This window comes from Argopecten irradians, chromosome 16 (assembly GCF_041381155.1).
Source record: "Argopecten irradians isolate NY chromosome 16, Ai_NY, whole genome shotgun sequence".
In the NCBI taxonomy this organism is placed as follows: Eukaryota; Metazoa; Mollusca; class Bivalvia; order Pectinida; family Pectinidae; genus Argopecten; species Argopecten irradians.
Genome location: NC_091149.1, coordinates 18,925,332 through 18,940,454, shown reverse-complemented (window position 1 = coordinate 18,940,454; position 15,123 = coordinate 18,925,332). Strand labels below are relative to the sequence as shown.

General features: G+C 32.7%; 1 protein-coding gene across 1 annotated transcript in view; it reads left to right on the top strand.

The window, feature by feature from the left end:
- LOC138310065 (uncharacterized) overlaps positions 1 to 15,123 on the top strand; it is a 44,990-nt gene that overhangs the window by 7,502 nt on the left and 22,365 nt on the right. The window contains exons 4-12 of the mRNA XM_069251211.1: positions 2,244 to 2,447; positions 3,545 to 3,628; positions 5,599 to 5,646; positions 6,937 to 7,011; positions 7,508 to 7,591; positions 8,548 to 8,589; positions 9,093 to 9,173; positions 13,990 to 14,067; positions 14,751 to 14,804. Coding sequence (XP_069107312.1) covers positions 2,244 to 2,447; positions 3,545 to 3,628; positions 5,599 to 5,646; positions 6,937 to 7,011; positions 7,508 to 7,591; positions 8,548 to 8,589; positions 9,093 to 9,173; positions 13,990 to 14,067; positions 14,751 to 14,804 — 750 coding nt within the window. The remainder of the gene's footprint in view (positions 1 to 2,243; positions 2,448 to 3,544; positions 3,629 to 5,598; positions 5,647 to 6,936; positions 7,012 to 7,507; positions 7,592 to 8,547; positions 8,590 to 9,092; positions 9,174 to 13,989; positions 14,068 to 14,750; positions 14,805 to 15,123) is intronic.

The following is a 15,123-nucleotide window of genomic DNA, read 5'->3' as shown; positions in this document are numbered from 1 at the left end:
TAGCTAATATTTAAATGTGTTGGATAGCTAATGATTTAAATGTGTTGGATAGCTAATGATTTAAATGTGTTGGATAGCTAATGATTTAAATGTGTTGGATAGCCAATGATTTAAATGTGTTGGATAGCTAATGATTTAAATGTGTTGGATAGCAAATGATTTAAATGTGTTGGATAGCTAATGATTTAAATGTGTTGGATAGCTAATGATTTAAATGTGTTGGATAGCTAATGATTTAAATGTGTTGGATAGCTAATGATTTAAATGTGTTGGATAGCTAATGATTTAAATGTGTCGGATATCAAATGATTTAAATGTGTTGGATAGCTAATGATTGAAATGTGTTGGATAGCTAATGATTTAAATGTGTCGGATATCAAATGATTTAAATGTGTTGGATAGCCAATGATTTAAATGTGTTGGATAGCTAATGATTTAAATGTGTTGGATAGCTAATGATTTAAATGTGTTGGATAGCTAATGATTTAAATGTGTTGGATAGCTAATGATTTAAATGTGTTGGATAGCTAATGATTTAAATGTGTCGGATAGCAAATGATTTAAATGTGTTGGATAGCCAATGATTTAAATGTGTTGGATAGCTAATGATTTAAATGTGTTGGATAGCAAATGATTTAAATGTGTCGGATAGCCAATGATTTAAATGTGTTGGATAGCCAATGATTTAAATGTGTTGGATAGCTAATGATTTAAATGTGTTGGATAGCTAATGATTTAAATGTGTTGGATAGCTAATGATTTAAATATGTTGGATAGCTAATTATTTAAATGTGTTGGATAGCTAATGATTTAAATGTGTTGGATAGCTAATGATTTAAATGTGTCGGATAGCAAATGATTTAAATGTGTCGGATAGCCAATGATTTAAATGTGTTGGACAGCTAATGATTTAAATGTGTTGGATAGCTAATGATTTAAATGTGTTGGATAGCAAATGATTTAAATGTGTTGGATAGCTAATGAATTAAATGTGTGTGATAGCAAATGATTTAAATGTGTTGGATAGCCAATGATTTAAATGTGTTGGATAGCCAATGATTTAAATATGTTGGATAGCTAATGATTTAAATGTGTTGGATAGCTAATGATTTAAATGTGTTGGATAGCTAATGATTTAAATGTGTTGGATAGCTAATGATTTAAATGTGTGTGATAGCTAATGATTTAAATGTGTTGGATAGCCAATGATTTAAATGTGTCGGATAGCCAATGATTTAAATGTGTTGGATAGCTAATGATTTAAATGTGTTGGATAGCTAATCATTCAGTTCTGCTTGTGGCGAGCATTTTCATTGGCATTATGTTATCTTTTTATAAACGAAGTTTTATATCAGATACAACTGTACTTAGATATTAGGTCACTAATATCTGTTATGTATGAACCAATACAATACAATTAAGGCGGTTGAACCTCGTTTCTAATATGTGTATATGCATAATACGGATTCATATATTATATAAGAAACGACCACATATGGGTCAACCTAGCTTTCACTGCAATGCCTTGTGATGTCAACGAAATGTCTGTCTTTTTCAATGTCTCTTTTTTTAGAAATAGCGTTGATGTATTAGCTAAAAAGGAGACCTACAGTTGAATTTGCACAATGAATTAATTTTCAGTCGCGTTTTTGCCTAGAACTCTAAATGATTTTACAGAATTTTCCAAAATTTCGGAATGTCTGTATTTGTATTTTGCTCTGTTATTTGTAATAACATCCTATAATGTTTCATCTCTGCTTGTAATGGTCTTACCGTAGCCGGTTTTAGCGATAACATTTTCATGGATTTAACTTTAAATGTAATGGATTTTGTTATTTTAAGTAATTTGCATTCAGGATAGTCTCATAACAATTATTCCTATTTCGTCTTTTACTAACAGCGTATTACAGTGTTACTTCTCTTGTGGGTAGGTATTCATTGTGACGTCATCATTTTGTGAGAAAAAAACTATCGCCATTTTCACTACAAAGTATGACGTTGCGCTTGCCCAAAATTAAAACCTACCCGCATGTTCAGATAACTCCGTATTATGCAAAAACACTGAATAGATCATAAACTTTCCATAATTGATTGAGGGTGTATGGTAGGCTGTTTTACGGCGGGTAAATTTGTTGTCGTGATCTAAAAGTAGCTAAAAAAAGCCATCGGAGATGAATGTAAAACTGCAATAAAAAACAATTTATCTGACTGATTATGTATTGCACTTTTTTACATACGAACAGGGTTGAATAGAAACACCGCACTGCATGCAAGTCACCACCACTACACGACATGCCACAAGACTATGTTCGGTGACCCGCGGTGTTATAAGGTGGTATCCAATAACTATGAGTATATCATGCAGTGTGGCGCCGGCACCTACTTTGATAACAACACATGTAGTTGTGACCTTCAAACTTCTTCACTTCCGCATGACCTTGCGCCAGGTACGTTATTTTAAGTTTTGGCATTTTAACATTTTCCGGCGCATTTTGAAATGATAAAATTATTTCTTTATGACGTACAAGTGTTCTAGTTCACACGTTTGTTATCTCGTATGTGTTTATCCTTTGTATAACAGTAACCACGCGACGATTTCTTCTAAATCTGATATTGTTGTATTCATTTATGTTCAATATGGATTGTTTTTTAAATACAGAAATAACAAAACGTGATTTCTTAGGCTTTCGAGACCTTTGTATAGCTTATGCTCGTTTTGCTAAACGTTTTTCTTGAATACGCTCTTATATCAATCGAATTCGAACGTATAACCTGGACAGAACATATCATAAAGGATACCCATCACTTGAAAAATATCTGATGTTTAAAGATGCTCCACCGCTGACAAATGATATTTTTCTCTATCAAAAACACGAGCAGACGATTTTTTTTCTTCAGTTACAAAAGTTACTTATTTTACACCATTACCACCATTGAAAAGTTTGAGTTTCTAATTTTACCTCAAGTTAAAGTTACAAAAAATAATTAATTGCATCCCGCAAAAAATCCGTGGCACTATATCCTATATGGAATTAAGTACTGATTACGCATGTGCTAAGGGCAAAATAATTTATTTTATATTATTTTTTGTGTTAATTAAACATATATTTAAACGATTAAACACCAATTATTGTTCAAGTGATTAATATCATATGTCCTCTGTCGGCGGTGGATCATCTTTAATCGTGTATATATGTGTCTGATTATCACAAAAATACTTGAAAAATAATTTATATTACTCTTGGTGCATGCGCAATCAGTGTTTCATTCCATATAGGGCATATTGCCGTGAGTTTTTTTCGGGCCGAAATTAATTATTTTTTATTCTTTCATCGTGGAAGTAAAATAAGAATCTCAAGCTTTTCAATGGTGGTAATGGTGTATAGTAAGTAACATTTGTAAATGAAGAAAAATACTAATTCGCCTGCTCCTGTTTTTGATATTTTTCGCCTGTTCCTGTTTTTGATATTGAAAATTCGTCAGCGGTGGAGCATCTTGAATATTCTGCTTATATAATTAACACGATCATTTTATTTTTTTTCAGTTGATTGCCACCATTTGCATTCCCAGCTTTCAACAAGTGCACACTCACTTAGTACGGTTTCCTGTTCTTCCTCCTCATACTCATGTAAGTATTAACTGCACTATAAGTGTGTAAGGCCTTGGTCGTTAACAGTCCACAAAAATCCAGACGCCGACTATACGGGAAAATGACAATCCGTATTGAAATATCGGGAACGGATTTTATCATTTATTAAGTTAGCGGAATCCAGAATTTTCGAAAACCGTTTTATTTGTGCTTGAAGTATTCGGATTATTAAGTGTCCCCATATATTTTTCTCTGTTATGTAGTCTGAATATTTATTACATTATCAAAGGTTCCAGCTGTTAAACAATTTTGTATAATACCGAAATCATGAAAGCAGATCAAATACTAAAAGGAATTTTTTCGAGTTAATTAATCTTCATAATTTTGTTATATACTAAACTCGACAATGTTATCGTTAAAATGAGGCAAAAATGAAACCTGTTATATGATTTTGTAATAAGAAACCTGACAATTTTGATACCAAACCCCTAATAAAACTGTATATCAATCTTCAAATTATACAACAACAATAGGAGAATATCAAAGCATGTAAAATATTTTTAAATACATTTGTAATGGTAAAAGTCACTCTAGTAGAGAAACTGTAGACGCAAATTCAATGTCAGACATGCCACCAGACTCTTAATTGTTGATAAGACTTTCACAGAGTTCTTTGCTAAATTATCTCCCCTGGTTTGAAACCTACCTCTAGAATCAGACATGTTGTAGAGACAAAAATAATCAAACCAACATTTAGTGATTTCTTTTTCGATATTCTAGAGACTGGTTGCCAGTCTAATTCAATGTTACATTGGGTTCAATTCAATGCCAAGCCTTAGAAAACATAAGTGCGTAAATCGACGCCCATCCTAAAAGCTACAAAATAAAGGTATTCTTACCTACTTATGTGTTGTCGAACAGAGAGCCTTATGCTATGGTATAGTCCAGGGGTAAAAACAACAACAGTGAAAGTAACCTATGACAATATGATGATGATCGTCATCATGAAGATGATTGTTTTATAATTTTATTTTTTTTTCAATCAATTTTATAAATACATGGACATATATTGACATGTAACTCACTCACTCACTATCATTCGTCATTATTTCTATAGGAAGATATATATACCTTATATACTTGGTACACAACATATACACCTTTTCACACACCATCACACACTTGCACACCCACACACACACATGAACATATAAACATATGATACAAATACAGGCAGAAAGACATACAATAGAGACAGGCACAGAGATATAGATAGACACAACACATACACCTTTTCACACACCATCACACACTTGCACACCCACATACACACATGAACATATAAACATATGATACAAATACAGACAGAAAGACCTACAATAGAGACAGGCACAGAGATATAGATAGACATAAAGATAAAAAAAAAATAGAGAAAAAGAGAGAGATGGGGGATGGATAAATTATTGTCATTATATACTATTAAAATATAAGTAAAAACGCAAATATTGTTTCAAATTTTGTTTCAAAGCCCAGGAGACAAAATATGTAAGAACATATGAGAGAGATAAACAGAGAGGAGAAAGAAAATAAATTAAATATACATTAATTATAGCAGAACAAGTTTTTCCAATTTTTGCCATTCCTTTCGAAATTTCACTACATAAACATTACCTTTGTTATAAGCCAAACATTTTTGAACATTATGATAGTCTTGAAAAGTATTAATTAGAGAATTTAAATTTAAAGATTTGTGAAGACAACGCATTTTATATATATAGTGTTTCACTATAATGAGTATTTCATTATCAATTCTAATATTTACATTTGGAAGTCCAAAAAGGAAAGATTCTTTATTGAAACTAAAAGGAATAAAAAAGAGTGTCTAAAAGAGTTTCAAGACTCACAAGAAGTTTTTGCACCTCTTGACATTCCCAAAGCAAGTGTGTAATAGTTTCATAACAGTGAAAGTAACCTATGACAATATGACAATAAGATGATTATAATTACAGTTTTGGAGCTAGCCAAAACCAACCAACATTGCCTGTCAGCTGACTCCGGTAAGTGGATATCCTTAACGTCTCTTAATGCCTCTTGTTTTTGTAAATAAAATTGTGTAGTACTTTTAAGAATGCATGGAAATAGAATTACATGTATGGTTGACCGAATTTAAATAACCACATACATGTGTCGCCTTATGTATTTATTATGTACTTTATACATTGAAAATACTTTAAAGATGCTCCACCGCCGCGACAGGGTATAAACGATACTCATCACTTGAACCGTAATTGGTGTTTAATTGTGTTTATATATATGTCTAATTAACACAAAAAAATAAAATAAAAGACTTCATTTTGCTTCAGCACAACTAGTACTTCATTCCATTGATGAGATAGTGCCACAGATTTTTTTCGGGACGCAGTTAATTAATGTTGATATTTTTATCTTGAAGTGAAATTTGTGGCTCAAATTTTTCAGTGGTGGTAATGGTGTAAAGTAAGTAACAGAAGAAATATACTAATTCGTCTGCACCAGTTTTTTGATAGAGAAACAAATACCGTTCCTCAGCGGTGGAGCATCGTTAAATACGTAACACGTCACATTGGTTATATATGTATATGATCTTAAGTGTTAGTGTCATATCTTATTGAATTTTACGAAACAATATGTATATAATTTTTTTTGTAGGACAAAAATAAAATTACTTCATCTTCACTAAAATATAAAATTGAAAAAGCAATAGGTTATAATTTCACACTGAAATGCTTAATATGAATCTTAAAGATATTTCTAGCAAAAAATGCACTTGATATAGCAAACAATTACGTTAGAAATGGCGAAAATGCACCTCTCTATAATGTAAAAATGCACCTTTTTTTCAAAATTACCGCCAAATTGAGAATTTTTAAAATTCGTCCATAAAACATTCTACAAACAACAACAGTATATTGTAATTTTCTTTACATATTTTACATAGCAACTTGCAACAAATAGAAAATCACACAAAAAAAGCGTTGATTAATGTTAAAACGAGACTTAAACGGACTTAAACCTCACCAGTGCATATCGTAAGCATGAAATAACTTAATATATATGAAGCAAAATGCGCTAATAAATTATCACTACCAAACTATATACGTAAACATGTCTGTTAAACGAATAAAACACATAGATTTGTCTTAAGCTCGGGAAAGCGCTCCTTGTTCCATGTTCATCCCCTTAATTGTCCTTCCTATTAATAGGATGTTCTACTCATGAAGTGTTACTATGTTAACGCATTTAAACAAACACAAAAAGTTACATTGTAAGCGTTTACTAGTGCTTTCTTGCATTATTTGTATTTTTAGTTTGGTCACATTTACAATTGGTGAAGACACATGACTCCATCGACTGCGTGAAGAAAATTATAAATGATATGAACGGTATGTTAATTTTAACATTTTTACGTAAACAAAATGCATATTGAAAGATATCGAACTATTGGCCGATCACTAGCTGTTAATCAAATATATGTGAATCTGCATTTTATATTGTGTTTTCTAATGCCATTTGGTCCGACATTGAATTTCTGCACACTGATGCGCGATCGAACATGATGTGGATGCGTGGTTACATATCCTTTGGCGATCAGTCAAATTACCATAGGATCGCCAAATCGATAAATTTAACAATTTTTTATCTCTAAGAAACGAAAATGATATTATATTTTAGTAACAAAATATAAAATAAATGTAAGCTTATGATACTATAGTCTGGCTATATGTAAATATTATTCAAGATTTATAATATGTTTTAGATAACAGATAAACATGGTATCAATTCTTGTCCCCCTTACTCCGAATGTTGATTTGTTTGTGTTTAAAGGATTGTTTAAATTGAATTTTATTGAAATACATTATTTTTCTGGATATTTTTCAGCGTACTATGGGGCTTGGAATTCACAGCATGGTAGGATGCCTTGTGCATGCAACCATGTTTATAAGTACATCAGGAAGCCCACAGGTAGAGTGAAAAATGTTCTTTTGTAACTCAAATAAATTCGACGGCACAGAGGAAGCAAACATTTATTTTTGTAAAGCGAAAAACTGTTGTTGTGTAAAACGAAAAACGAGTTGTTTCTTTACTGTACGTGCATAAGTTAAAAAATTATGTAGGGTTAAATATATATATATTCTTTTCGTCCATTACGGAAATATATTTCTTACACATAAGAAAACATATTCTTCTTCCAGATCAAGAGTCATACTCAAAGGGTTGATTGAATTTTGAGGTGGCATGGAATTTTATGTTGGTTACATGATTTTGTTTATATATAATATACTAAAAATTTCTTTCTTTATGGGTGGTTATGATTGGCAAGGGCAGTCCTGAAGGGGTTCAGGTGTGTTATGCATGCTACTGACGCTGGTAGGGAATTCCAGTCTGAGATGGTTGTCGGAAAAAGAAATGTTCATAAACATTTTTTGTTGGTAACACCTGGCAGCGAAATTTAGAAACAAAAGTGCAGACTTAAGTCAAAACTTAGTTTTTATTCCTTATGTAATTTATGCAAAATGATTTTGGTCAGGTTTTTTTTACTTGATAAGTTTATTTTGAGATATCGGGGCCAGAACTTTTCATATCCACATCAATGGCAGATATGTGAAGTTATTCGAACTGTAACATAAAAGTCTATAACACGATATAAACACGTTAATGACATTGGTATATGGGTGTTAGCGGTGGATTTTCTCTCAATGCTCGTTCGCCACTCAGAAAAGAGAGGTATCGTTTTGGAGCTTTTTATGGTAAAAAGGCCCTCGGTGATAATTATTTTGCAATAATATACTTCAGGATCAGCTGCATATTATGTGCTATTTAGATTTTTGCAGGTCGATAATATTTTTCTGGGTACTCTGACCTTTGATGAAGCGCTAAAGAAAACAAATAAAAACCTAATGTAAAACTGTCTTTTACAGAGGACACCTCACACTGCTACTATCATGATAGCGGCTTCCATCGTGAGTTTACATTTGTATACCAATCATTATAAATTTTCTACTGAAATTTTCACACTATACGGAAAGTACTAGTGATATTTTCTATGTGTACATGTATATATCACTTCTTAAGTATATTTGAACATAACTTAGTAGTACATTTCAGTTTAGTTAGTCCACAGGGTTCGATGCATATTTCTGTCACAAAATAGCTTTGTTTACTAATGTTTATAGCATGTACAACAAGCTCTTGTTTGACCGAATTTCATTTTACAAAAGCATACACTTGAGTTCTGTTCGACATCATTTGACGTCATATAAATATTGTGCCGTCAACACTACTTGTGATGTGATAATAGTGTTGTTCCACCTGTGGCTTACGATATTGATGCCATAGCGGTATGACTTGACTGGACGGGCCAGTTATGAGATTAATATATACATAACTCAAATGTGTTTTATATATACATTTTGACATATTTTTAGTTTAATACATTTTTATAATTCAATGTTATTCTTTGTAGATTTATACCGAACTGTTTTTGGCAGTAGAGATACTTTTAATGAGAACACAATCGGTAGAAGTTGTTCAAGTCACAACACAGGTGAGAGTTCTGCAACATTCATAACGTAGGTGAGCATTTCGCAATATTTATTATCTATGTGAACATTACGCAACATATATTATATAGGTGAGCATTCCGCAATAATTATGATATAGGTCAACATGACGCATTGTTTATAACAAAGCTGAGAATTACGCAATATTTATAACATAGGTGAGCATACCGCAATATTTATAAAATAGGTGAGGGTTCCGCAATATTTATAACATATGCGAGCATTCCGCAATATTTATAATATAGATCAGCACCACGCACTCTTTATAACATAGATGAGCATTACGCAATGTTTAAAACATAGGTGAACATTCCACATATTTATCACATAGGTGAGCCATCCGTAATATTTATGATAAAGGTGATCATTTCGCAAGTTTTTAACATAGGTGAGGATTCCGCAACATTTATTATATATACGTGAGCAATCTGTAATATTTATAACATAGGTGAGCAATCCGCTATATCTATAACATAGGTGATCATTACGAAATATTTATAGCAAAGATGAACATTCCGGAATATGTATAACAAAGGTGAGCATTCCGTCATATTTATAACATAGCTGAGAATTACGCAATATTTATAACATAGGTGAGCGTACCGCAATATCTATAACATAGGTGAGCATTCCGCAATATTCATAACATAGGTGAGGGTTCCGCAATATTTATAACATAGGTGAGGGTTCCGCAATATTTACAACATAGGTGAGAATTCCGCAATATCTATAACGTAGGTTAGCATTCTGCAATATTTATGATATAAGTGAGCGTTGCGCAATATTCGTAACATAGGCGAGCATTCCACAATATTTATGATATAGGTCAGCATCAGGTTCTATTTATAACATATGTGCGCATTCCGAAATATTTAAAACATAGGTGAACATTCCACAATTTATGATAAAGGTGAACTTTCCACTATATCTATAATTTAGGTGAGCAATCCGTAATATTTTTGACATAGGTGAGCAATCCGTAATATCTATAATATAGGTGAGCTTTCCACAATATTTATAACATAAGTGAGCAATCCGTAATATTTACAATATAGTTGAGCATTTCGCAATATGTATAACAAAGGTGAGCAATCCGCAATATGTATAACAAAGGTGAGCGATCCGTAATATTTATAACATATATGAACATTCCGCAATATTTATAACATAGGTGAGCGATCCGTTATATTTATAACAAAGGTGATCATTCCGCAAGATTTTAACATAGGTGAGGATTCCGCAACGTTGAGAATATAAGCGAGCAATCTGTAATATTTATAACATAGGTGAGGATTCCGCAATATGTATAACAAAGGTGAGCAATCCGTAATATGTATAACAAAGGTGAGCAATCCGCAATATTTATAACATACAAATGTAGGTGAGCGATCCGTTATATTTATAACAAAGGTGATCATTCCGCAAAATTTTAACATAGGTGAGGATTCCGCAGCATTTATAGAGAGCGCAGCCTCTCGGCCCGTTCGCAAAGCGAACTCTTGTGATAGAGGTGTCTCGCTAATGTTATTATGTGTAATTCATCCATGTATATAGAGTTGGAAAACTTTCTCAAAACCGGAAGTCAACACAAGATCCAGCATCGCGCAAGACAGTATCCAAAGTCACACTCTCGCGTGATTACAAAAGCACACTCTCGCGTGATTACAAACAAGTAACGATTGGGAAAATTCAAAATGAAAACATTAGTGAAAGATAAATCTTCCAATTTATTCTTACCTGAATCTAACAATTACATTTTGTCCTGAATCTTAACTTAAAAGCCGTTTTACGTGAGCAGTTGCTTCGGAATTTTCCGCCCGGCAACGGAGAATGACGTGGAGATATAATTTGTAGCCGCAGTCACGTATTTTTGCAGAAAGAGAAAGTAGAAGTATCATGTGTTTAATATTGTTTTACTTGTTATAAACTCAATGCAAGTCACAGCAAAGCTATGATTCTAATAATTAATAATTTTACTAATGGTTTCTAGCAATACAGTTATTCATCGCACTCAATAAGCTATAAAACAAAACACATGTTAACATCGATAAGACTGCTGGGTCAGGGGAGATTACTCTTTCGCCGTTGGAAATCCTTTATTTACCAGGAATATTTCTATTTAGTTACACAGTTAAAAAAACAACAAACGAAAGAATGGATTCACTGCTGCGCTCTCAGATAGGCTTTGCCTAAAATTATATTAATATAAGTGAGCAATCTGTAATATTTATAACATATGTGAGCATTCCGTAGTATTTATAACATAGATGAGCGTTCCGCAACATTTATAACATAGGTGAGCGTTCCGCAATATTTATAACATCGGTGAACATTCCGCAACACTTATAACAAATATGAGCATTCTACAATATTTATAACATAGGTGAGCATTCCGTAATATTTATGATATAGATGTGCGTTGAAATGTTGAAAAGAAGAGGCCTATAAGTTATTTCAAGATTTTGGTAGCAGGAAATGTTTCACTTGCCTCGATCGAACTCCGAATGCAGTCTTTATTCATTGCAATATCACTATGTCTTTGCAAAATGACCTTTGCAAATTCTCAACGGATCGTCTGTTGAAAAATGACCTTAGTACATACACATATATAGCTGTTGCACAAACATTCTCGAATTCTGTTATCGCCATTCCTAATAAGCGCCCCTTCTGTGCTGGTATTTAAATTACTTATAATTTATTGTTAGTATTTTGTGTTGTTTGGTTGTGTGTTGTTTTTGTGTGATGTGTTGTTGTGTGTTGTTGGCTTTTGTGGTATTGTTGTGTTGTGTGATGTTTGTTGTGTGTGATGTTGGTGTGTTGTTGTGTTGTGTGTTGTTAGTATGTTGTTGTATTGTGCGATGTTATGTGGTTGTGTTGTGTGCTGTTGTATGGAATTGTGTTGTTGTGTGATGTTTTGTTGTGCTGTGTAATGTTTTGTTGTGTGAGGTTGTGTGGTATGCTATTGTGTGGAGTTGCTCTGTGATGTTATGGTGTATGTTGATGTGTTGTGTTGTATGGTGTTGTTGTGTCATTGTGTATTGCGTTGTCGTTGTGTTGTTGTGTGTTGTGGTGGTGTGTGTTGTGGTGATGTTGTGTGTTGTTGTGCGCTGTGTTGTTGTGTTTTGTTGTATGTTGTTATGTTGTTGTATAATGTTATAATGAATGTTGTTGTGTGTTATGTTGTTGATTTGTGTTGTTGTATGATTTTATGTTGTGTGTTGATGTGTTGTGTTTTCGTATAGTGTTGTTGTATGTTGTGTTGTTGTGTGTTGTGTTGTGTGGTGTAATGTGTTGTGTGGTGGGTCGTTTTTCTACAGGTACTCGGGTTTTCCACTTCCACTACCTCCTGAACCTGGCACGTCCTGAAATGACCCTGATTTTTAATAAGACTTAAAGCAAAAATAAACCAAACCAAACTAAAGCATTTGTCCGACAACGTTTTGCTAATTTCTGCACTTATTATTTTCATAATATCGTAAAAATATCGATAAAAATGTACAAAAAATAACCTTGGCTTTTGATAAAAACAAAGACCTGGAATTTTGGCATTCATTTTTGTCAAAGCAAGATAGATAGATAGTCGGCTGAGGCCAGTCATCGGGAAAGTTGGGTTATGTAATAAAAAAAGAGTTCTTATAGGGTCGCCTTTCAACGGGGTCCATTTTCAACAGGTCGGTATGAAAAGTGCGCTTAATGTTCAGTTTTCAACGGTTTGGGGTATTGGGGTCATTTTCCAACGTTGAAAAACCCGAGGTCAGTTTTCAACGGGATCTATTTTCAACGTTACACCGGATTAATTTGTGCTTTATCCGTCAACTCAAAATGCTTTATTCGTCAAGACGATAACGTGAGTTTGTGCCTTATCGGACAGAGCGTTTTCTAACTTGACCCATTATTTTAACCTTCCTGAGAAAGAAAAGTCATTCAATTCCGCTAAAGAGTGTCATTTTTGCGATATCGGGTATCTCGTATGGTTGTGTCGTCTTTTTGGTTTTTTTGGCTCATGGCAAAGGTATGTACTGTAAAATATTTTTTTTTTTTTGTATTTTTTGAGTATTTTTATATTGCTTACACACTGAATAGAATCACTGGTTTTGATTGCAAATGCGCTTATATATTTTCCACGGAAGTAAAATGGAGTACGCTCTCATTCGATTTAGTGAATGAATCTTTTCCTCCACATCAAGGAAACGTCTCGCTTCTAGCAAAAACAAGTAAATAACTGGCAATTTGCTTTCGTTTTGAATGGCATAATGGTTGCATGATAAACGGAATACATGTTTAGTATCTTACAATACAAGTTTTATTTTGGTGCTCGACACGGAATGCCGAGTTTTGCCCCAAAATAAACCTTGTATTGTAAGATACAAACCATGTATTCTCTATGTCTTACAACCAACATTTCAAAGAATTTCAAGTTAAAACGCGACGCGAAAATTCAGCGGAGGCCATTTTGTACCTTGTACCGCCGTCCTCGAAATCCTGACGTCATATCATTTTTCCTGACGTCATTCATTGCTTCTGTCATTGCGTCACAAGAATTTAAATCCAATGAAAGTCGCTCCATGTCATATCACACTAGTAACATATGCAAAAATATTACACGGGCGAATTATCAGGATGATTTCTTTGAAGTCATTTTTTCGTGAGGGGTCAATTTTCTTGGATTTCGTTTTTTGACCAAAATCAACGACATATTTTAGTGCTTACGGAATTGTAAGATTTTCTATTCCACCAAAATTGAGCCCAACGAAATTGAATCATTTAAAAGTGTGTGATAAATGACTTTATGTGTTATAGTATGGAAGTACTTGGAACTCACAGCTACAAAACATACATCGGATTTCTGTCTGGAATTACTGATTCAAATTATTTCAGGTGCGTACATGTTTGTATCCATGTTTATGATAACTATGTAGTATTGATAAAAATGTTTCGTTTTATGTTTGAAAAGGATTGTTTATTTAAAGATCCTTCACCGCTACCGAATGCTATTTTATATCTATCAGAAGAGAAGACTAAGTATTTTTACTTATTATACACCATTACATTACCATTGCAAAATTTGAGCTTCTTATTTTAGTCATTATAAAATATCAAAATAATTAAATATATCTCGAAAAAAAAGTGTTCATTGCGCATGTACAAATATTTTGCATGCATATTTTGTGTTCATTAAACACATATATACACACATTATACATCAGTTTTATTTAAATGGTGAGTATCGTTAATGCTCTGTCGGCGGTGAAGTATCTTTAATTGTTGATTTTCATTCATTTCACATTTGAAAAAAACCTTGTCAATTAACTCAATTAATTAACACTCATGATTTTTGTCGCTTTGGTTGTGTTTTAAGATACATGAACCAGCTGAATACCAATTAAAAAAAATACGTTAAAAAAGATGGAATAACGTGATGATTTCCCTGATGTTTTATTATTGCGATGTGTATGTTACATACGTCAATGCGATGATCAATTTTGATTTCCACACGCTGATTTAATTCTGTTTGTTTCGTTTGCCGTTTAATGCAACACAAATGTTTTCGTGTTCCACAGAGGCATACCACAATCTCCCAGGAAATGTCCAATGCTCGTCCTGTCAGGAAACAGGTATGATTGTAATTAAATTAGCACCATAGGCTATTTACACGTATGAATATGAGAAAAATTATGATACAATAATGATAAAAAGGAGACATGTATAATACTGGAAATAATAAGGATTTTTTTTATAATATTTATAATATTTAGGGACAAGTGCGATCATAATAACAAAAAGGAGACAGGTATTATATTTATAATAATTAACAAACATGTATTATATTTATAATAATAAACAAACAGGTATTATATTAATGATAATAAACACACAGGTATAATATTTATGATAATAAACACACAGGTATTATATTTATAATAATTAACAAAC